The sequence below is a fragment of the Gadus morhua genome, chromosome 7 (assembly GCF_902167405.1).
Source record: "Gadus morhua chromosome 7, gadMor3.0, whole genome shotgun sequence".
In the NCBI taxonomy this organism is placed as follows: Eukaryota; Metazoa; Chordata; class Actinopteri; order Gadiformes; family Gadidae; genus Gadus; species Gadus morhua.
In genome coordinates this window covers 2,471,465-2,496,641 of record NC_044054.1, presented here as the reverse complement: position 1 = coordinate 2,496,641, position 25,177 = coordinate 2,471,465, and the positions used below count along the sequence as shown (strand labels likewise).

At 45.0% G+C, this 25,177-nt stretch overlaps 1 protein-coding gene and 1 long non-coding RNA gene across 2 annotated transcripts; both read right to left on the bottom strand.

Annotated features, from left to right (window-relative positions):
- Window positions 1–880: 880 nt before the first annotated feature.
- On the bottom strand, window positions 881–25,136 carry LOC115546826 (NACHT, LRR and PYD domains-containing protein 12). The gene is made up of 9 exons (XM_030360597.1): window positions 24,986–25,136; window positions 21,460–23,245; window positions 19,561–19,734; window positions 15,881–16,054; window positions 13,683–13,856; window positions 2,816–2,989; window positions 2,439–2,612; window positions 2,222–2,268; window positions 881–1,476 (listed from the first exon to the last, which is right to left on the bottom strand). The coding sequence occupies exons 1-9, from the start codon at window positions 25,026–25,028 to the stop codon at window positions 917–919; spliced, it is 3,306 nt and encodes a 1,101-aa protein (XP_030216457.1). The 5' UTR covers window positions 25,029–25,136; the 3' UTR covers window positions 881–916.
- Window positions 14,495–15,427, bottom strand: LOC115546830 (uncharacterized). Its single transcript, XR_003977288.1, has 2 exons — window positions 14,682–15,427; window positions 14,495–14,581 (listed from the first exon to the last, which is right to left on the bottom strand). It is a non-coding gene; the product is annotated as an uncharacterized LOC115546830 (long non-coding RNA).
- Window positions 25,137–25,177: the final 41 nt, after the last annotated feature.

Genomic DNA, 25,177 nt, shown 5'->3' with positions numbered 1-25,177 from the left:
GAACATGTTCTGCTACTGTGATGTTCCCCACAGAACACAAGGAGTCAATACTCAGTTCAAAGTTATCACAACATGATCAATGGCTTTTCCCAGAATGCTTGCACAATGATTACAGCATTAAATCTGCTTTAAATCAGGTTCCATGTTAGGCTTATCAAAATGTAAACTGATATCAGAGCCCTGCAGTATGAAACTGTTAACGTCTGAAAATATGCAAATTATTGTAGAATAAAAAAGTTTAAATTCATCATCAATCAAATTTGACATTAGAAATATAGCCTTTGTAAATCCTGCTTGGTTCACCTTATGGAAGATCTTAAAAGTCTCTTCCTTTCATGGTTTAACAAGATTCACTTTCACAAGCACAAGAAAATGTAGCATTTGGATTATAGTTGAGTACGTGAATTTAATTCACCAAAACACAGTGTGTGTGTGTGTATCTGTGTTTCTATATACATGTGTGTGTAGTCCGTGCGTGTGTGTGTTAATGTATGCATATGCGTGCGTGTGTTTGTTCATATCTGCTTGTGTGTGTGTGTGTGTGTTCATATCTGAGCAAGTGTGTGTGTTCTTATGTGCATGTGTTTGTGTGTGTGCGCGCACTTGTTCATATATACGTGCGTGTGTGTGTTCATGTGTGTGTTCATACGTGTGGCTGTTCATATATACGTGTGTTTGTGTGTGTTAATATATACGTTTGTGCGTGTGTTCATATGTACGTGTGTTTGTGTGTGTTCATATATGCGTGTTTGTGTTCACGTGTGTCCTCAGACTCGGGGAGAGAGAGAGACAGAGACAGAGTGAGTGAGTGAGTGAGTGAAAATGAGAGTGAGAGTGAGAGTGAGAGAGAGAGAGAGAGAGAGAGAGAGAGAGAGAGAGAGAGAGAGAGAGAGAGAGAGAGAGAGAGAGAGAGAGACTATAACTTACACAGAGACACTGAGGCCCCATCCAACAATGCACATAACCTAAACCCAGGGAGGAGGTCCTCCTGGGTGAAGGTGGACTGGAAGGAGTGGAGGTGTGTCAGTATGTCTGAGGACCCTCCTCCACCTGGGGACACTCTGTAGAAGGTGAGAGTGCCAGCAGGCTGGTCCAGATACACTCCTACTCTGGTAAAGCCAGCGGGGGGGAGAGGTATGTCTGTCTCTCTATTGTTGTACCGGGCATAGTAACCATCATCATCACAATCAAGACTCCAGGACTTGTTGTTCTCTCCAAGCCCGCTGTCACCACCCTGTCCTCTTCTTGGGATTCCTCTGTATGTCACTCCTATCCAAACAGGTCCTTCCCTCTCTACCTCCCAGTAACAGCGGCCTGTCAGAGCCTCTCTACACAACACCTGGGGCCAGAGGTCAAATCTCTCTGGGTGTTCAGGATACGACTGGTCCTCTCCAACCCGCGTCAGCTTTCTTTTGTCCTCAGACAGAGAGAGTCGTCTGTTGGCTGTGTTTGGGTCCAGTGTGAGTTCACAGGCATCTGACGGGAGAACAAGACATGATGAACTGCTGAACCATTCATCATCATCATCATCATCATCATCATCATCATCATCATCATCATCATCACTTGTGATGTTCTTCTATTCTTCTTCTTCCTGTTTCACGTTCATCTACTTTACAAACATTAGCACAGAAAGACTAAATCATATCAGATTATAGCAACCATAATGGACCATCATATCAGATGATAGCTACTATAGTGGACCAGTGTGCTATAGCTTTAGAAATATTAGTGCATATTGTTTACAAGAACATTTAAGTTAAACCTCAATGTAAATCCCATGTGTGTGTGAGTGGATGTCATAGTCAAAACTTAAAAAAATATATATAAACTGAATCGACTCCCGCAATATTTACACTACATACACATATGATGCATCAAAACGTTCAGCATGGTAGGCTGATTAATCTTCTGTAATATCTAAGCTATTTGTTTACATACTTTCCAAGACATTAGACGTTGAAAGGTTCCAATACACATCCATTGTAATCCATCTGTGTTCACATACAGGCTGGAAACTAACTGTTGGTACCATAGAACTGGTTCATACATACTATACATAGACATGCACACATACGCACACACACCTCCACAAACATACTAGACATTCATCAACACAGGGAAACATGGCTATACATGCGTATACACAAGTCATTCTATGTGGACAGACTTTCCATCTCAATAGTGAGTGTGTTTTGTGATGAATCAAACAGACACTTACACTTCTTTAGTGCTGGTTTCAGCCTCCACGCTCCACCGTGCTCCACACTGGCGGGGAAACAAAGTGAGAGCAGCATGTTGAAACATTCATCATCTGCTGTCTCATAACGTTCTACACAACATGAGTGACAGCTGCCTCTTCATACCACTTCAACCAGCAGCAGCTTGAATCCTTGAAGGAGACTTTGTCCCTGAGCGGTGAGCTGTCCTCTCCATACCTGAGAGTGTCCAGTCTCCAGCGTGGATCCTCCAGTCCAGCAGAGAGCAGCGCAGCTCCAGAGTCTCCTGGGTGATTGTAGCTCAAGTCCAGCTCTCTCAGATGGGAGGGGTTGGAGCTCAGAGCTGAGGCCAGAGAAGCACAGCCTTCCTGTGTGACCAGGCAGCCAGACAAGCTACACACACACACACACACACACACACACACACACACACACACACACACACACACACACACACACACACACACACACACACACACACACACACACACACACACACACACACACACACTATTACTTTTCTGGAGGTAAATCTTTTCAAAGTCCTTTAGTGTGGAAATTGTGGTGGAACTTTTTGACCATTGAGTAAAACTGACCTGAGAGTTTCCAGTGTACAGTGTGGACTCCCCAGTCCAGCAGAGAGCAGCTTCACTCCTGAATCCTGCAGATCATCGGTACTCAGGTCCAGCTCTCTCAGACTGGAGGAGTTGGAGCTGAGAACTGAGGCTAGAGCTTCACAGCATCTCTCTGACAGGTGACAGCTATTCAGCCTTTACACACAATAAATAGAACACTTTAGAAACTGTGATTAATGTTGCATTTGAAACTTGTTATTAGACATGTTTTATTAGTTTAACTATATTTCTATACAGTAGATCTTCAAAATATGATTAACTTAGAATTCAGATGACTAAAGATTCAAGAAACTCCTGAAAATGTCCCAAAAAAGACCAAGTTCTAAGAAGAAGCTGTTATTTAACTTTATTAAACAACTCTTAAGACCGCCTTACTGTCTTACTACATGATTATGAGTAGAATAGGAATGTAATAAAACATACACCTAATACCATCATTAACAAACTGAATCCAACATACACCTTTTACTGGCAACACAAATAGAATGAGATGAGGTCTTGTGTTTGATAAGAGGAGTGGTAATGGCGCTGCGATGGGCGCAAACTGCCAAGGTTTAGTTCAGTGCTGAGTTAAAGTGCGGCTGTATTGCGGCGCCGGTGTGATCGCTTTATTGGGAAACGTAACCCACTTAAAGTTCCCATGGCATGCTACTTTATGGATGCTGTAATATAGATATTAGTGGGCCCCTAACAAAGTATTTGAAGACTTTCCCGGAATTCAGCTGTGGTGCAGAATTACAGCAACTACGAGCCAGTCGCACATTGAGCTTTCCCCAAACGCGCCGTTTCGGTGGTGTGTTGCCTTTCAAGCATAAATCTGAATGGTCTTTGTTTTGAAAAAGCTCTTATTTTGAAGGGCCGTTTTCAACCCTAATGTTTCCGGGTCATAGGTTTGTTTTAGTTCAGTAGTCTGAGGAAGCTAACCGAATTTGCATATCTACATTTCTGTGTTCAACCGCATGATTGTATCAATGTAAACGTCACAGAGGCAACGTCGTAAGTTGAGAATTTCATTATTACATTCATAAGTTAATGTTAGAAAGTACTATTTACATGAAAAATGCATGTGATATGTTTGTGGCTAAAAACGATTTATTTACATGTGGAAAGCACCTGTTACAATGCTAAATGGTAATTTTCGTATTTGTTTTGTTACAGTTTTCACTCTGACCTTGTACAATGAGAAAAAGAGCCACAGTAAAGAGCAACTAAAGCTTACTACGACTCACGTCTTCATTTATAAGGAAGAGTTTAACTAGTTGTATAGCTGCAGTTGCTACACTGCAGTGAGGACAACACAGTGAAAAGACGTTAAAGAGCTGGCGTTGTACATCGTGGTAAGATGGAAGCTCAACAAAGCGACAAGATTTCGGTGGCCAGCAAAAGAAGTTCCAGGTCATCTACGGCATCAAGTAGCTCATTAATACGTGCACGAGCTAAAGCAGAGGCAGCTAGAACACATCTTGCATTCGCTGAACAAGAAGCCAAAGCTAAAATAGAGAGGGCTGCTAAGGAGGCAGAGCACCAGAAAGAAAAGGCTGACAGAGAAGCTACATATCAGCTGGAAAAGGCAAAGAAAGATGTCGAGCTAGAAGCGCTCACCATTCGCAGAGAGGCAGCAATGGCTGAGGCTGAAGCAGCTGTGTGGGAAGCAGCAGACGGTATGGAAAAGTATATGCTGGTAGATGAAGTAGGCCCATCAGAAGAGGATAAAATGAGACGGACAAAAGAATACATTACGTCTCACTTCGACCCGCACTCATATAAAGGCCATCCTTCTAACGACCCCCCAGCTCAACCAGCCATTAAAGCTACCCAGTCAACATGTCAGCCTCCTGATCTATATGTTCCACCAGGGGTTAAGATAGAAAACCAGGCTCCGCATGGAGAATCTGACCAACAGAGAGGCTCAAAGGTGAACCACACCGACTCGAACAGGTCAGCACAGCCCTTCTATCCCCAGAGAGCACCGACAGCTCCCTACACTGGACCCATGGTCGAACACCTGGCGCAGTATTTGGCTCGACGGGACCTGGTGAGTTCAAGTTTATATCAGTTTGACGATCAGCCTGAACATTATCGTGCTTGGCAGTCGTCATACATCAGCGCCACTCAAGGGCTAGGCCTTACAGCTACTGAGGAATTGGACTTAATGACAAAATGGCTTGGTAAAGAATCTGGCAACCACGTTAAACGTCTACGGTCAGTGTACATAACAAACCCAGTCATAGCACTCACAAAGGCCTGGGAACGCCTCCAGGAATGTTATGCAGCACCCGAAATAATTGAAAAAGCTCTTTTCGACCGACTCGATAATTTCCCAAGAGTCTCAGCAAAAGAACAGACGAAGCTACGGGAACTAGCAGACTTGTTAATGGAAGTGCAGTGCGCCAAGGAGGATGGCTACCTCCCAGCTCTCTCCTACCTGGATACCGCACGCGGCATTGAACCCATAGTTGGGAAACTGCCCTATGGGCTTCAAGAAAAATGGATTTCAGTTGGTTCAAAACACAAAGAAGAAAATAGAGGAAGATTTCCACCGTTTGAGTTCTTCAGCAAGTTTGTGTGCAGCGAAGCACGTAAAAGGAACGACCCTAGCTTTGCTATCCCAAGCACTAGTGGCTCGCCTGCAAAGTCTGAAAGAACCTTCTTTAAAGGCACAAAGTACCCAATTTCAGTCCACAAGACGGACATCGCCCCAACAAGCCTAAGTATAAACAAAGGAGCCAGCGACCCTAACAAAAGCTGTCCAATACATGGCAAGCCACATCCTCTCAAACGCTGCAAAGCCTTCAGAGCCATGAAGCTGGAGGAAAGAAAGGCCTTTCTCAAAGAAAAAGGGATCTGCTTTAAGTGCTGTGGCTCAACTACTCACCTTGCTAAGGACTGTCCGAATGCAGTTAAGTGTTTGGAGTGTGATAGCACCTATCACGACTCTGCCATGCACCCTGGACCTGCACCTCAAGTCAAGGCCCCTTCAACTCCACCACACAACGGCGGGGAGGAGGAAGAGAGCAGCACCAGTAAAGCTGTTGTTAACTCAAACTGCACAGAGGTCTGTGGCACAGGAAACGTTGGCTGGTCATGTTCCAAGATTTGTCTTGTGAAGCTATATCCCAAAGGTCAATCAGACAAAGCTATCAAGGCCTACGTCATCCTAGATGACCAAAGCAACCGGTCGCTAGCAAGGTCCAGCCTTTTTGAGCTGTTTAACATTGAGTGCAAACCATACTCTTATTATCTGAAGACATGCTCTGGTGTAGTGGAAACATCTGGGCGCAGGGCTGTAGACGTCGTGGTCGAGTCACTGGACGGAAAGGTCACAATCCCTCTCCCACCACTCATCGAGTGCAACGACATTCTTGATAACCGCTATGAAATCCCAACCCCAAATGCAGCTCGTCATCATCCACATCTTGTCAAGGTAGCAGAGCACATCCCAGAGGTCGACCCAACTGCTGAGATCCTCCTGTTACTTGGTAGAGACATAATAAGAGCGCACAAAGTTAGGGAACTTGTCAATGGCCCCCACAATGCCCCCTTTGCCCAACGCTTGGACCTAGGATGGGTGCTGGTTGGAGAAGTCTGCTTGGGGAAAGCGCATATACCAACAGTCAACACCTTTAAGACAACCGTGCTTGACAACGGTCGGCCCTCCCTACTCGAACCCTGTACAAACTTCTTGCACATCAAAGAAAAGGTTTACCAAGGAAAAGAGATGAGAGACAGGATTTCAGAGACTAGCAAGTCTGTGGAGGAAACATTGGGCCAAACAGTTTTCAGTCACACCGAACATGACAACAAGCTAGCATCTTCTATTGAAGATAGCATCTTCTTGAAACTAATGGACAAAGAGGTCTACAGAAATGAATCAAACAGCTGGGTGGCTCCACTCCCATTCAAGTATCCCAGACAACGCTTGTATAACAATCGAGAACAAGCAGTCAGACGCTTTGCATCACTCCAACAAAGCTTGGAAAAGAAGCCAGAGATGCAACAGCAATACGTTGCTTTCATGGGGAAAATATTGGCGAACGACCATGCAGAAGTCGCTCAAGTACTAGAAGAGGACGAAGAATGCTGGTACCTGCCATCCTTTGGAGTGTACCACCCTCAAAAACCAGGCCAAATCAGGGTGGTGTTTGACTCTAGTGCCAAACACTTAGGTGTTTCACTCAATGATGTATTGCTTACAGGCCCCGACCTCAACAATTCTCTCCTCGGAGTTCTGATGCGGTTCCGTAAGGAAAAGGTTGCCATCTTGGCAGACATACAGCAGATGTTTCACTGCTTTTTGGTGCGAGAGGACCACAGAAATTACCTGAGATTCCTGTGGTACCGGGACAATGATGTGACAAAAGAAATCATAGACTACAGAATGAAAGTTCATGTTTTCGGCAACAGTCCGTCCCCAGCCGTAGCCATCTACGGACTCAGGAGAGCAATTAGAGAGGGTGCACGAGAACATGGGTCCGACACGGTCAACTTCGTGAAACGCCACTTCTATGTGGACGACGGCCTTCGTTCTGCGTCGACCGATGCCGAAGCCATCAGCTTGTTGAGCAGAACACAGATGTCACTAGCCGAGTCAAACCTCAGGCTCCACAAGTTTGCCTCCAACAGCCAGACAGTCCTGGAAGCCTTTCCATCTGAAGACTGTGCTGCAGTTACGAAGGATGTGGACTTAAGCGGAGAGGCTGCGTCCACTCAACGCAGTCTGGGTCTCCTGTGGGAGATGGCAAGTGACACATTCACTTTCTCTGTTGCAAACACAATCAAGCCGTTCACTCGCCGTGGTGTCCTCTCCACGGTGAACAGTGTTTTTGACCCCTTGGGTTTTCTGGCCCCAGTCACAATCCAAGGAAGGCTCCTCCTTCGGGAACTCACCGCTGAGCAGTCCGGGTGGGATGTACCACTGCCTGAAGACAAATTCAGCAAGTGGAAAGCTTGGCAAGAATCACTTCAGGAGCTGAGACACCTTCATGTACCACAGACATACACATCAGCTTCCCTAGAAACGGCAGTGCGTACAGAGCTCTGTGTGTTTTCTGATGCATCTATCAAAGCCATCGGTGCTGTGGCGTATTTGAAGGCCGTACAAGGAGATGGACAAACTCACATTGGGTTTGTCATGGCCAAATCAAAACTTGCACCTCAGTCTAAACCAACTATTCCAAGGCTCGAACTCTGTGCGGCAGTCTTAGCAGTGGAAATGGCAGACTTAATCCATGATGAATTGGATTTGAAGCTGGATTCCACAAAGTTCTATACTGACAGCAAAGTGGTCCTCGGCTATATCCGTAATGAATCCAGACGATTCTATGTCTACGTCCATAATAGAGTTCAGCGCATTCGCCAAACCACAAAACCTGAGCAATGGCACTATGTGCGCACAGAGGTTAATCCTGCAGACCATGCATCAAGGTCTATTCCTGCCTCACTCTTGGCACAGACTGCATGGTTACAAGGCCCTGACTTCTTGCTCGACTCTCCCAACGAACCAGATCCAGTTCAGTCCTTCGACCTGATCAAACCCGAATTGGACGTGGATATCCGTCCCCAAGTGAGGAGCTATGCCACAAAGCTGCAAGAGAAAAGCCTCAGCACAGAACGCTTCCTAAGGTTCTCCAGCTTCAACTCTCTTGTCCGAGCTATAGCACACTTAATTCACATTGTGAGGTCCTTTAAGCTCACTAAAGACATGGACAAGTGTCAAGGGTGGCACAGGTGTGATCTGTCTCGAACCCCAGATGAACTATCCCTAGCAAAGGAAGTCATTATTTCAGCTGTTCAGAGGAGAGCATTTTCAAAGGAATTTGAGGCTTTGTTCACGAATAAGCCAGTCCCGATAAACAGCAGACTTCGTTGCCTCAGTCCAACCTTGGAGAACAATCTCATTTGTGTTGGAGGACGACTAAAGAACGCTAACCTGGGCACTGGAGAGAAGAACCCCATAATCCTCCCAAAGGATAACCACATCGCCTTGTTGCTTGTCAGACACCATCACGCCCAAGTCAAACACCAAGGCCGTCACCTGACAGAAGGAGCCATCAGAGCTGCAGGTTTATGGCTCTTGGGGGGGAAGAGGCTCATCAATTCAGTCTTACACAAATGTATAACTTGTCGCAAACTCAGAGGCAAAATGCAAGAGCAACGCATGGCAAATTTGCCTCCAGAACGCCTTCAAACCTGCCCTCCATTTACATATGTGGGATTGGATGTCTTTGGACCCTGGTGTATTACTGCCAGACGAACAAGAGGAGGACAAGCTGAGAGCAAACGGTGGGCTATGATGTTCTGCTGTATGAGCTCCAGAGCCGTCCACATTGAGGTCATTGAGTCAATGGACACTTCAAGTTGTATTAACGCTTTGAGGCGTTTCTTTGCCATAAGAGGACCTGCCAAACAGCTAATATCCGACTGCGGCACAAATTTCATAGGAGCATGTAAGGAACTTGGAATGAGCCAAAACCAACCAGATGCCACGGTGCAGAGGTACCTAAACCAACAAGGGTGCTCATGGGAATTCAACCCCCCACACGCCTCACACATGGGCGGTTCTTGGGAACGTCTGATTGGGGTGGCCCGAAGAATCCTGGACTCAATGTTTCTCGAACAGCACAATCGCCTAACCCATGAGGTTTTGTGTACACTAATGGCAGAAGTGACAGCAATTGTAAATGCAAGGCCACTAATCCCAGTTTCCAATGATCCTGACGATCCATTCATTCTGTCGCCATCAATGCTCCTAACTCAAAAAACTGGAGTCCCACCTCCACCAGGAGACTTTACAGATAAAGATCTCTTCACCAAACAGTGGAGACAAGTACAGGCTCTTTCCAACAGATTCTGGAGTCGTTGGAGTCGAGAGTATTTGCCAACCTTGCAGTGTCGCAAGAAATGGACCAAATCTTACCAAAACCTGCAAATAGGAGACGTTGTCCTTCTCAAAGACAGTCAAGTTACCCGCAACAACTGGCCCATGGCTACCATCACAAAGGCCTTCCCTGGAGAAGACGGAAGGGTGAGGAAGGTGGAATTGAGGACCACAAATCAGGGACATCCAAAAACATTCTTCAGACCAGTCTCAGAAGTTGTCTTACTTCTTACTAAAGACTGATGTTCAGAGACTCATGTAGTCCATCGGGTTGAATTAATGACCTCTTAGAGGTCAGACGGGGAGTGTGTTGCCTTTCAAGCATAAATCTGAATGGTCTTTGTTTTGAAAAAGCTCTTATTTTGAAGGGCCGTTTTCAACCCTAATGTTTCCGGGTCATAGGTTTGTTTTAGTTCAGTAGTCTGAGGAAGCTAACCGAATTTGCATATCTACATTTCTGTCTTCAACCGCATGATTGTATCAATGTAAACGTCACAGAGGCAAAGTCGTAAGTTGAGAATTTCATTATTACATTCATAAGTTAATGTTAGAAAGTACTATTTACATGAAAAATGCATGTGATATGTTTGTGGCTAAAAACGATTTATTTACATGTGGAAAGCACCTGTTACAATGCTAAATGGTAATTTTCGTATTTGTTTTGTTACAGTTTTCACTCTGACCTTGTACAATGAGAAAAAGAGCCACAGTAAAGAGCAACTAAAGCTTACTACGACTCACGTCTTCATTTATAAGGAAGAGTTTAACTAGTTGTATAGCTGCAGTTGCTACACTGCAGTGAGGACAACACACGTGGCTTTAATGCAAATGAGGAGGAGATAGGTGGGTCGAGGAGGAGGGTGGGGGTGTGGCCCGGAGCAGCTTGCAGCCACGGTACCATGCGCTCTGTTTACAGTGAATGTATCGCAACGGCGAGGCGCACACAGCCTTTAGCCGTGTTCTGTAAATATTCTAGAACACCCCGGGTGCTCCGGCGTAGTCCTGGAGCTCTGTATCTAAATAATACAATATTATGCATAGATATTAGGGATGGGCTTGAGTCGTAAATTCCAAACTTGAGTGATCAAATTAATTCCTCGAGGATCAATCGAGTACTTGTTTAAAACTAATCTATTTGTTAAGGTTGTGGGTGCAGGCAGGCAGGTAGGACCCAGAAGCAGACGGTTTGGGGAGAACAGCACTTTATTTCTGCCAAAGGCTAAGGCACGGAGCAAGGGAACACAGGTGACAACAGAGAACATGCAGGACGAACTAACCACAATGACAGCACGAGGAACAAAGGAAGCTGGATTGCAAGGTGGAACCGGGTGGTGCCCCAAACTCACCACCCCCACTCTGATTGTCCGCAAGGGAGGAGGCTGGTAGCTGGGGACCGGGGGCAGAGGCTGGTAGCTATGAACCGGGGGCAGAGGCTGGTAGCGGGGGACCGGGGGCAGAGGCTGGTAGCGGGGAACCGGGGGCAGAGGCTGGTAGCTGGGGACCGGGGGCAGAGGCTGAGAGCAGGAGCGTGGAGGCTTAGGCCGGTCACCAAAATCCGGTGGCAGAGGCATGTAGCTCTCCGGCCAAAAGGCTGTGGGGCTGAGCAGCTCGACTGCCCACTCGGGCAAGGCGTCCTCCAACTCGGGCCTTGACGAGACAGCCCTGCGCGTACGCCCCAACACAGCCTCCTGCTCCCTCCTGCTGGGAATGTTCTCCCAGCCATCCATAGCCACGATTATTGACACCAATAAATCCTCCAACTCACGGCAAAATTGAGCGTCCGCTGGGTCCAATGGTGGTGCTGTCATTCTGTTAAGGTTGTGGGTGCAGGCAGGCAGGTAGGACCCAGATGCAGACGGTTTGGGGAGAACAGCACTTTATTTCTGCCAAAGGCTAAGGCAAGGAGCAAGGGAACACAGGTGACAACAGAGAACATGCAGGACGAACTAACCACAATGACAGCACGAGGAACAAAGGAAAGACAAGGGCTTAAGTAACAAACGCAACGAGGAACAGCTGAGACACATTAGGGGAGGGAGCAGTAATCAACACAGGAGGGAAACACACCAAAACAAGACAGACCATGACACTATTTTTAGAATGCAACGCATCTGCAGCAGGAATAGGCCTAATGATGAACGGCAATATTACCAACCAAACATGTAATGCTTATTCTCCATCAAAACAGTCAGAGTTATCAAAGTATTCATTATTTATTTTTGCAAACGTTCAAAACACATTTTCCTTACAAAAATAAACATGCGTCTCATAATTTAAATCACGTCGAACAAAGGCCTGTTACGGTTTTAAAAAAAACAACGAAATAAGTAGCCTAACCATTGCAAATAATTTAAAGCTGAACTAAATATTATATATAATAGCCGACACACTTGGTGCAGGTCTGCTTTCCCGAACTCACCGTTGTGTTTCCGGAGCATATGTTGCCGCATAGTATTTGTAGTACTCTGGTAGCTCGATTTCGCTTGGCATATTTTACATTTCACCTTATGATCTCCTATTTCTGTAAAGTATTTCAATACCTCGCTGCACTTTGCTCTAACCGCCATCTCTTAACTTTTTGAATTCTGGCGTGCCTGCACACGGCACGGCACGCGCCACACAGAAATTTGATACATTTAATTCGCTTTGTGCACACTGCAGCAGCCAACAGCCAAAGGCTGTGTTCGCCTCCAGACGATATTATGAATCTCAAACGACTGAGTCGGGTTCTCCGACGTCTCTGGTTCTTTCACGTCCACATCAAACTGAATTAGACTGAACCGCGACATGGAGGAGCCTCCCTGCCGAGGCAGCGGCAGCGGGCAGCGCTTAGGCAGCAGCGCCTCCTGCAGCGGGCAGCGCCGAGGCGGTGGTACCTTGGCAGCGCTAAGCGGGGCTCAAGCGGAAGACAATCACGGGCAACAGTCCCTTTCTCCTCCATGTCGCGGTTCATGTACTTCAAGGAGTCAAAGCCAAACTTTCCCCCATTCCTTCACTACCTTGGCTGAGATGACCCCCACTACGAGTGTCATTGTGGAAATACCAGAGATCAGAGTCCGACGTGTTATGCGCCATAACACCAACAGCAGAATGGTTATCCAAATAACAAACAAGTGTACAACACTTGCGGTACAGTGTCCTCTAATCACACACACACACGCACGCACGCACGCACGCACACACACACACACACACACACACACACACACACACACACACACACACACACACACACACACACACACACACACACACACACACACACACACACACGTGGTGCTTGCACGGTCGGAGCTCATTGGCTCATTGGCGGGCCAAATTCTCTGGGCTGGCAAGGCAGAGAAAGGGGAGGTGGCATCTTCCCTTATGACAACATACAGGGAAAATTCCAAAACAGCCCGTCTGAGCATCGGTTTTTGGTGGAGGTGGAGCAGACCACCACCTTTGAAAAAAAGGTGGAGCAAATTCACCTCAAAACGAAAATGAAAACACAAGAGTTGTGGAACTTTAATGGGGAATAAAGACTAAGTAGACAGATTACAACGTTGATCACTACACAAACAGTAATTGATTTGTTTCATTTAGGTGATTTATTGTTCATATTGACAAAGGTGGTGCCGGAACATGTTTTGCCGTCTTCCGGCTCAAATTAAGCACTGCCCCCTACGCAATTAAAACATTAACTTAAACTCATTTAAAGCGAGTGAATCTGTTCACATGAATGGACACAGATGGATGGTAGGTGACCCAGGACATTTTACGTCTAATAAAGTGGTGCACAGTTGCTAGAGTGCCACCAAATTAATAAGATAGTAGCCAGTAGAAAATGTGTCTTGAGCCCTGAGAAGACATTATTTACTTATTTATTTAGACCTGTTAACTTGCTGGAGGTAAATCTGTTCAATGTCCTCTGATGTAGAACTTGTGGTGTAACCATTGAGTAAAACTGACCTGAGAGTTTCCAGTGTACAGTGTGGACTCCCCAGTCCAGCAGAGAGCAGCTTCACTCCTGAATCCTGCAGATCATTGGTACTCAGGTCCAGCTCTCTCAGACTACAGGAGTTGGAGCTGAGAACTGAGGCTAGAGCTTCACAGCATCCCTCTGACAGATGACAGCCATTGAGGCTGCACACACAATAAACAGAACATGTTTATACATGAACAAGTCAATACATGAGATCCTTATGTCTATTCAATATTGAGTGTTTAATGAATAATATTGAAAAGCTGATTTCAAATTAGTTTTTTATATTAGTTTTACTATTCATTGTAGTATTATCCGGCGGTTAGCAAACCAAGCCTCACAACCAGTGTCTAAAACATCCCAGACAAAAAGAATATACTTGTCAGTACATTAGATCCTTATGTTTATTCAATACTGGAGTTTTTTGTAGTGTTTGATACTCGTTTTGTACATTATTTTGACTTTTTATCGTAGTATCATATGTTTTGTGTATTGTAATACATGTTAGAGAACATCTACAGAGATGTTTTGTTTATTAGGGCTACAACCAGCGGCGCCGCAAGGGAAGGAAGCAAGCGGGAGACTGAGCCTCCTCCAAGCCCCCCCTCCCAAAACCCCCGGTCAATTTGGATAGGACAAATATTTATGGTCAAGATATGTTTTTAATAATAATATGGCAAGCAGCACGGGAAGGACCAGACGGGTGCCCAAGTTATAAGAATATATATATACATATATGATACATATATAGTTACGCCGTTACCACATGCAGTTGATATACATAGGACTGACACCACGATTCACAATAACCCTTTTATTGGCACACACAAACATAGCTTTCCAACGCACACACAAACACAATGTTCCAACGCTTTCATGACACCACCTGCAACACACAAACATTAAATACAATGTTACGAGAAAGCCGGTCATGGGACACAATACAAACATCTCACGAACAAGGACAAGACATTAAAAATACTCACGTTGCGGTTGCGCTGGCTTCCGGGTTCCAGAGGATGGGGGAAGACCCGAGGTGAAGTCCGGAAGAACATTTGTGCATTGTGGGTGTGACGTCAGACGGGCAGGGATCAAGTTTGTGGGATGAGAGGACCCGAATATTTAAGGTGTCAGAGAAGTTACGTATAGGGATGCTTTTAGACCAACATGTTTTGAGTAAAGTGTTAATTAGGTGTGGTTATATTTAAATCAAGAATGTGTAGTTGTATTGTTAATTGAATTACAAGTGTAGTGGGTCAGGCCATGAGGGTTATCTTCAGGGCCAAAACAGGTCTGTGAGGTAGTAGGGTCTGAGGTGAGCTGGTGGCAGCACCTAGCTCTTGGACAAGCCAATGGCTGAATGGAAATGCCAGAGTGGAAGATGGTTATTTTTGAGTTATGCTTATTGACAATCTCCGAAAGTATAATTAGTAATCATGAGAAAAATTTTTTTGTTTATTTCGGTTATGCCTCTTTTTGCCTACTGACTACAGAGAATAAAACAGGTCAACTGCCTTTGCAAAAACCTCTGTCGCACTGCCTCCAGTCTTTGGTTATTACAAAAATTTATGTTCAAGATATGTTTTTAATAATAATGTGGCGAGCAGCACTGGAACAACCAGACCGGAGCCCAAGTTCTAAGAATATATATTCACATTATATATATTATGATATTTTCGTTGTGTCGTTGCTCTCTCCCCTCCCCCCCCTCTCCTCTCCCCTCCCCTCCCCCCCCTCTCCCCCCCCCTCTGTCCCTCCCCCCCTCTGTCTTGAAAATACAAGATTTTTGTGGAACTTCAATGGGGAATAAAGACTTACAAGACATAACAACATTGAACTGAATTGAATTCATTCTTCATAGTGACACAGGAGGTGCCGGAACATGTTCCGGCTCAAAATAATCACTGCCCCCATGTATTGAAAACATTAACTTCAACTTATTTAAAGTGAGTGGATCTGTTCACATGAATGGACACAAAAGGCTGGTAGGTGACCAAGGACATCTTTACGAATAGGGTGCCACCAGATTAAAAAGATTTTAGCTGGTAAAAAATGTGTCTTGAGCCCTGAGACGATATCATTTACTTATTTATTTCAATCTGTTAACTTTCTGGAGGTAAATCTGTTCAACATCATCTGATGTTGGACTTGCGCTGTAACTGTTTGACCATATAGTAAAACTGACCTGAGAGTTTCCAGTGTACAGTGTGGACTCCCCAGTCCAGCAGAGAGCAGCTTCACTCCTGAATCCTGCAGATGATTGGTACTCAGGTCCAGCTCTCTCAGACTAGAGGAGTTGGAGCTGAGAACTGAGGCCAGAGCTTCACAGCATCTCTCTGATAGACGACAGCCATTCAACCTTTACACACAATAAACACAACATGTTAGGAACTGTGATTAAAGTAACTTAGATCTTTTACTTTTAACATAATGAAGGACTTATGTTGAAATCTTTTGTTTGTTAATTTAACTACTATATACTAGTCAATAAATTAGATCCATATGTTTATTCAACATTGGCTGTAAAATGTATAGTATTGAAGAGTTCTTTGTAGTGTGTGTATTGAATTTTATTACATGTAGGTCCCACATCAAAGTCTCTCCAACCCTCTCTTCTTTCAAATCTGCACTCAAAACATACTTTTTTACACTAGCCTTCCCCACCTAACTCCCACCTTATTCTTCATGTTTAACCTCTGTTTTTCTTTTAATCCTAGTCTGTTTTATTATATGTCTGTTACTTAGTTTTGATAGGGCAATATGTAAAGCATCTTAGAGTACCATATTAGGAGCTATGAAATTTAATTTCTTCTTCTTCATATTATTATTATGTTATAGTACATCTACAGAGATGTTATGTATATTAGGGTTACAACCAGCGGCTGCGCAATGAGGGGGGGGGGCTAGTGGGGGATGAAGCTCCCCCTGAATAAACGCTGAGCCCCCTCCAAGCCCCCCCTCCCAAAACCACCGGTCATTTTGTTATGACAAATATTCATGGTCAAAATCTTTTACTAATAATGTGGCAAACAGCACGGGAACAACCAGACGGGAGCCCAAGTCCAGAGAGTTTGCAAATCTCGTGGCGCAGACTTCGCACGACCCTGAGAGAGACGTTATGTAAAAAAACGACACACACACCTGAAACACACATCCTATCGCCCACAACCACGACTACCTCGGGGCCGCCGACCCTCCCAGGATCCGTTGCGGCACTTGGCGACCAAGGTCGTGATCGTCACAATAATATAATCATACATATGTATAATTGTATATATATATATGTGTGTATATATATATATATATATTAGTGGTGGGCCGTTATCGGCGTTAACGGCTGCGTTAACGCAAAACTATTATCGTGCGATAAAAAAAATATCACCGCTAATCTATTTTCAAACACTTCCTTGTTCGGACCCATCACGTGACTGAACGAACCAATCAGAAGCTAGAATTTAGTCTGAGGTAAACGTGAGGGAATCAGAGAGGCAGATTCAACAGAATATCCTGACTGTGTTAAATATATAAACATGTAAATATGTAAGTAATAATTGTGCAACATAAATATGTAAATGATTAACTGACTAAACATTGTAAGTACATTTCTAGCAAATTATCTCCAATATAAATTATATTAATTTATTCTACAACTTTCAAATATTTAACTTCTAAACCTTACATTATTATGGATTATTACACGGCTCTTCTCAATGCTGTAGACTGCTTCATTCACTTGCATGGGCCTTCCCAACGTTCAGCTGTCAATTTTTTTTGTTTATGCTCCGTTCACTTGCATGGGCACTTCACAACTTCCGGCGGTGAATTATGTTTGATAATTCACCGTTGCCAAGTATAATTGACAGTTGTCAAGGTAAACAAAAAGATTTTTTGCCGTTTGCCATTTTAATCTAGATTAATTCCAAAATTGATCTAGATTTATATATATATATATAAATACACGTATATATATTGTTATATGAAGACATCAGACTGACTTATGTGTAAGAAAACTGAACTATGAAATCATTTTTTTCATTTGCGTAAGTGATGTTGACCGTTGCTGCTTGCTGTGTGATTTGATGATTCATATCATACTGTAGCGTGTGGTATTATTTGTTGCATTAAAATGTTTTAGCCCCTGCTGTAAACAATCTAGCCCCCCGTAGCTCCCGCAATCATAATTCTTTGGCGCCGCTACTGGTTACAGCTAATAAGTAAATATTTGACTATCATTTAGCTTGGCGATCTCTACAGAGAATAAAGTGCTCTCCTCCTTTGCCTCTTCCCTCTCTCTCCTTGTTCCCGCTCGCTCTTGAGCTCTCACCCTTCCCCCAGATGACCCTCAAGTAACTTTATCAATGCATCCTATCGGTTAAACCCAGAGCATCCACATAACCAAACTACTGAACAAGGTTAAAATGTTTTTAAAAATAGTGAGTAACCTTTTATTAATAATCAATGTATTTTTATGCATGTAACCTTATCAATAATTCCTTTTTTTTCTTATAGCAAAATATTTAAATACAGCTGTATTTAATTCTTAATACACAATTATTATTCATTCTTTGCTTTATTTATTATCTCAAATGAATAGAGCTTTTGAGTTTGACTTTTCACCCGGGTTACACAATATAACGTTATGTATATTGAGATACATGTTATAAGTTAACCTAAAAAGATGTTTTCTATGTTATCATAACTTTTATATTCTACTTTTATAATAATAATAATAATAATAATAAAATTGATTGTAAGTAGCGCATTTCAGGATACTCAAGGTCGCTTCACAAGAGTGGGAGGTAGGGTGTGTCGGTAGCTGAGTGAGTGAGAGTGCAAAATGAGCAAGGCGCTGGGTGGGGTAGTGAGTTAGAGGCCATAGGCCTCAGAGAAAAGGTGTGTTTTCGTGTACTTTTTGAAAGTCTCCACGGAAGGGGCACAGCGGATGTTGGGGGGTAGCTGGTTTCACAGAGTGGGGGCGGACACGCAAAAGGCCCTTTCCCCAAAGGTCTTGAGTCTCGTGCGGGGAATTTCCAGCTGGTGCTTGTCAGAGGACCTGAGGGACTGCAGGGGGGTGTAGGGGTGGAGGAGGTCAGAGAGGTAACGGGGGGCCAGAGCATGGAGGGACTTGTATGTGAGTAATAGAATTATGATTTAATGTGGAACTTGACTGGTAACCAGTGGAGCTGCATCAGGGTGGGGGTGATGTGCTGCCAGGGCCTAATGCCAGTTAAGACCCTTGCAGCTGAGTTCTGCACATGTTGCAGTCTGTCCAGGGTTTTAGAGGGGAGACCAGTGAGTATGCCGTTGCAGTAGTCCAGGCGGGTAGAACTGAAGCAGTGGATCAGGGTTTGAGTAACTGAGTCTGAGAGTGAGGGTCGGAGTCGTGCGATGATCTTCAGGTGGTATCTTATGACGTTCTTAATGTGGGACTGGAATGATGGATGGGTCCAGGATGACACCCAGGTTGCGGACTACGGGTGATGGGGTGATGGAGCAGCCATCCACTTCCAGGAGTAGATCACCAACCTTCCTGAGCAGTGACTTGGGGGCCACCACCACGATTATGTATATTTTCGTTGTGTGTACTCCCTCCGCCCCTCCCCCTCCCTCCGCCCCTCTCCCCCCTCTGTCCCTCTCCCCCCTCCGCCCCTCTGACCAAGGACATTTTTACGTCTAATAAAGGGGTGCACATTTGTTAGGGTACCACCAAATTAAAAAGATAGTAGCCAATATGAATTGTATCTTGACTGAGCCCTGAGACGACATTATTTACTTATTTATTTAGACCTGTTAACTTTCTGGAGGTGAATCTGTTCAATGTCCTCTGATGTAGAACTTGTGGTGTAACCATTGGGTAAAACTGACCTGAGCGTTTCCAGTGTACAGTGTGGACTCCCCAGTCCAGCAGAGAGCAGCTTCACTCCTGAATCCTGTAGATCATTGGTACTCAGGTCCAGCTCTCTCAGACTAGAGGACTTGGAGCTGAGAACTGAGGCCAGAGCTTCACAGCATCTCTCTGACAGATTACAGTCATTCAGCCTGCACACACAATAACAGAACACCTTAAGAACTATGATTCAAGTAACGTAGATCTTTTACTTTGAACATAATCAAGGACTTGCGTTGAAATCTTTAATTAGAGATGTTTTATGAATTTAACTAATATATACTAGTCCATGGTTTCTCAACGAGGGCGCTACCACCCCCTTGGGGGCGTTAGCACAACCTAGGGGGCCTCTGGGAACGTTCAATTTTTTTGGTGAAAAATAAATAGCCTATGAAGGGGGTCGCCGGCCCTCCGCTGCGCGTCAGGGCCGGACAACGCCCCTTAACAGTGGTATAATGAGCACATACCACAGCCTGTCGTGATCTATTGCTTAATTATAGCAACATTTTTAAATACAGCTGTATTTCTGGCCTTTATTTATTTATTAATTCATGATAAATGGAGCTTTTGAGTTTGACGTTTCATCTTGTTTACACAATATGACGTTGTGTATATTGAGATACATGTTATAAGTTAACCTCAAAAGATGTTTTTGATGTTATCATAACTTTTATATTCTACTATTATGTATATTTTCGTTGTGTGTACTCCCTCCCTTCCTCCCCCTCCCTCCGCCCCTCTCCCCCCTCTGTCCCTTTGTCCCTCTCCCCCCTCCGTCCCTCTCCCCCCTCCGCCCCTCTCGTCCCTCCCCCCCTCTGTCTCTCACCCCCCCCACTCCTCTGCCCCTCTCCCCCTTCCCCCCCTCCGTCCCTCTCCCTCCTTTGTCCCTCTCCCCCTTCCCCCCCTCCCCCCTCTGTCCGTCTCCCTCCTCTGTCCCTCTCCCCCTTCTCCCCCCTCTGTCCCTCTCTGTCCTTCTCCCCCCTCTGTCCCCCCCCCTTCTGTCTCTCTTCCCCCTCTCCCCCCTCTGTCCTTCTCCACCCTCCTCCCCTCTGTCCCTTTCCCATCTCTGTCCCTCTCCCCCCTCTGTTCTTGTCCCCTCTCTGTCCCTCTCCCCTCTCTGTCCCTCTCCCCCCTCTGTCCTTGTCCCCTTTCTGTCCCTCTCCCCTCTCTGTCCCTCTCCCCCCTCTGTCCTTGTCCCCTCTCTGTCCCTCTCCCCTCTCTGTCCCTCTCCCCCCTCTGTCCTTGTCCCCTCTCTGTCCCTCTCCCCTCTCTGTCCCTCTCTGTCCTTCTCCCCCCTCTGTCCCTCTCAACCCTCCACCCCTCTCCCCTCTCTGTCCCTCTCGCCCTTCTGTACTTCCCCTCTCTCCCCTGTCTGGTCCTCCCCCCCCCCCCCTCTGTCTTACCATGAAAATTCACCTCAAAACGAAAATGCAAACACAAGATGTCTGTGGAACTTCAATGGGGAATGGAGTAACAAGACAGATAACCACATTGAACTGAATTATAAGCAAACTACGGAACAATGTTAAAATGTTATAATATAGTGGGTTACCTTTTATCAATAATAAACGTATATTTATAAATCTATCCGTATCAATAATTACTTATTAATACATATAGCTACATATTTAAATAGAGCTGTATTTAACTATTATTAAACATTATTAATTCTTTCTTTCAATATTTCCTTATTACATAGAAAGATCTTTTGAGTTTGACTTTTCAACCTGTTAACACAATATAATGTTGTGTATACTGAGATAAATGTTATAAGATAACCTCAAAAGATGTTTTCTATGTAACTTTTATATTCTACTATATGTATATTACTAGGTATATTGTGTTGTGTGTATTTTGATACATATTGATGAACCTACAGAGACGTTTTGGAGGCTTTGACCACTGGCAGCAGCCTCAGAAGACCCTCCTCTGAAGCAGAGTATTTCTTCAGGTCAAAAACGTCCAGCTCCTTTTCTGATGACAGCAAGATGAAGACCAGAGCTGACCACTGAGCAGGAGAGACATGTGTTTTGAAGAGACTTCCTGATGTCAGGGACTGTTGGATCTCCTCCACCAGTGAACGGTCGTTCAGCTCATTCAGACAGTGGAACAGATTGATGCTTCTCTCTGGAGAGAGATCTCCATCGATCTTCTTCTTGATGTATGACACGGTTTCCTTGTTGGTGTGTGAGCTACTTCTTCTCTGTCCCAGCAGACCTCGTAGGACATTCTGATTTGTCTCTAGAGAGAGGCCCAGGAGGAAGCGGAGGAACAAGTCCAGGTGTCCGTTCTCACTCTGTAAGGCCTTGTCCACAGCACTCTGGTAGAAGAGGAGGAGTCTATCTTCACCGGAGGTTGGTTGTTCTTCTGAGAGCAGATTGACACCAGTGTGGATGAAGGACCGAAAGACATAAAGGGCAGCTAGAAACTCCTGGAGACTCAGATGGACAAAGCAGAACACCTTGTCCTGGTAAAGCCCACACTCCTCTTTAAAGATCTGGGTGATCATTCCTGAGTACACTGAGGCTTCATTGATATATTTTTTACACTCTACCAGGTCTACCTCATAGAAGATCAGGTTGCCACTCTCCAGCTGGTTAAAAGCCAGTTTTCCCAGAGAAACAATGATCTCCCTGCTCTGTGAACTCCAGTGTGGATCTGTTTCAGCTATCGAACGATACTTCCTGTCCCCCTGTATGGATTGAACCCTCAGGAAGTGGCTGTACATCTGAGTTACAGTCTTGGGCGTCTCTTCTCCTATCTGGGATGTTTTGAAGAAGTCCTCCAGAACTGTAGCAGTGATCCAACAGAAGACTGGAATGTGACACATGATGTGGAGGCTTGGGGATTTCTTGACGTGGGAGATGATTGTGCTGGCCAGCTTCTTGTCTCTGAATCTTTTTCTGAAGTACTCCTCCTTCTGTGGGTCGGTGAATCCCCTCACCTCTGTCACCATGTCAACACAATCAGCAGGGATCTGATTGGCTGCCGCAGGGCGTGTGGTTATCCAGATGCGAGCGGAGGGAAGCAGGTCGCCCCTGATGAGGTTAGTCAGCAGCACGTCCACCGAGGTGGACTTTGTGACATCAGTCCAGATCGGACTGTACTGGAAGTCCAGAGGAAGTCGACACTCATCCAGTCCATCCAAGATAAAGACAACTTGGAACCGGTCGTATCTGCAGATTCCTGCTTCTTTGGTCTCAATAAAGAAGTGATGAAGAAGTTCCACCAAGCTAAACTCTTTCCCTTTTAGTAAATTCAGCTCTCTGAAAGTGAAGAGAAACGTGAAGTGTATGTCGTGGTTGGCTTTTTCTTCAGCCCAGTCCAGAGTGAACTTGTGTGTTAAGATGGTTTTACCAATTCCGGCCACTCCTGTTGTCATAATAGTCCTGATTGGTTTATCTTTTCCAGGTAAGGGTTTAAAGATGTCTCCACATTTGATTGGTGTTTCCTCCTTGACTGGTTTCCTGGAAGTTGTTTCAATCAGTCTGACCTCATGTTCCTTGTTGACCTCTCCACTGCCTCTCTCTGTGATGAAAATCTCCGTGTAGAACTCATTCAGAGGTGTTGAATGTCCTGCTTTAGCGATTCCCTGAAACACACACCAGAACTTCTTCTTCAAATGGGACTTGATTTTATGTTGGCACTCGACAGCAGCAGATCCTAAATGGGAAAACAACAGAAGACATCAGTTAGTGGCTGATGGTGGCATCAGTGGAAAAATGTCAATATTTCCCGTTGAATATCAACTTCATGATATTTAGTGGCTTCATAACTGTTGGCCGGAGAAGTTGTTCGTGACAAAGACTGCATGTTACAGTTTAAAATGTTCAGGACTATTTAATTTTTTCCACTGCAATAAGATTGGTCTAATGATAGTAATAATGATATTGAATTGGTGTAAAATGACATTCTGATATAAGAAGATAGTGTTCCATCACTCCCACTGAGTTATTCTGCTGTTGATCTTCAGTTTATGTTTAATATTAATGATATTAATATTAATAATAATTATAATTATAATTACATTGAATAACATTTTATTTCAAGGCGCCTTTCTACACCCAAGGTCGCCTTCCAATTCATATAACAATCTGGAGTCAAAAACAGCAAGAGCTGCATCGCCAACAGCATAGTCAAAACAAGACATAATACCCAGATAGGAGGGAGTAAGAACAGCAGTGAGGAGACCCAGGTAGGAGGGGGTAAGAACAGTGAGGAGACCCAGGTAGGAGGGGGTAAGAACAGTGAGGAGACCCAGGTAGGAGGGGGTAAGAACAGTGAGGAGACCCAGGTAGGAGTGGGGTAAGAAAAGTGAGGAGACCCAGGTAGGAGGGGGTAAGAACAGTGAGGAGACCCAGGTAGGAGGGGGTAAGAACAGTGAGGAGACCCAGGTAGGAGTGGGGTAAGAAAAGTGAGGAGACCCAGGGAGGAGGGGGTAAGAACAGCAGTGAGGAGACCCAGGTAGGAGGGGGTAAGAAAAGCACCACAACAGGGATACGAGGGGAACCCACGGTAGGAGGTCATTACAGCGAGCAGGCCAGTGGGAACACGTGTTTTGAGGAGAGTTTGAATGTTGTCAGGGTGTCTCCAAAGCCTGGGAGCAGTGTAGCTCAGAGCCCTAGCACCCACGGTGCTGAGAACCCTTGCACCTATGGTGCTGAGAGCCCTAGCACCCACGGTGTCGAGAGCCCTAGCAACCATGGTGCTGAGAGCCCTAGCAACCACGTTGCTGAGGCGGGAGGTCGGGATGGTGAAGACCAGCTGAGGATAACGAAGGGAGTGACAGGTCCTGACCGAGGTCGGGGAGAGAATGGGGGCAACATTGTGGAGGGCTTTGTCGGTGAGCAGAAGGGCTATAAGGTCAATCCGGTGTAGGACAGGGAGCCAGTGTATTTGGACGAGAACTGGGGTGATCTGGTCATCATTACCAACAATTTGGTGCTGGTAATGATGATGTTTAACATTCTTTAACCTGATACCCCCACAATAACCCTACATATCTGGTTCAAACCATTTACCCTGATACCTCCACTGTAACCCTACATCTCTGGATCCAACCATTTAACCTGATACCCCCACTATAACTCTACACATCTGGATCAAACCATCTAACCTGAAACCCCATAATAACCCTACTTATCTGGATCAAACCATTTAACCTGATACCCCCTCTCTAACCCGACATCTCTGGATCAAACCATTTAACCTGTTACCCCCAATATAACCCTACATATCTGGATCAAACAATTTTACCCCAAAGACGAAAGATTGTCTCCACATTAAAGTTTGAAATGTATAAGTCTCAAATTATGTCATTTAGTCTTAACAGAAAAAAACAAATCTCCTACTGCTCATCAAAATGTGCATTTCTTCTCTGTTTTCAAGATAAGAGTCTCTTACCGCTCAACAGTTTGTCAGCCATTCCCTTCTGGTTCATCTCCATCAGGCAGAGCTTTGTGATGTCCACCACTCCCTCTATGGCGCGCCTCCTCTGCTCCTCGTTCTTACCATCCACCTCCTCCCTCTGACTCTCTGAGCATTGTGGGCAATCTGGGAAGAGATCCCTCCAGAGCTTCTTCAGCTCCTTGTCTA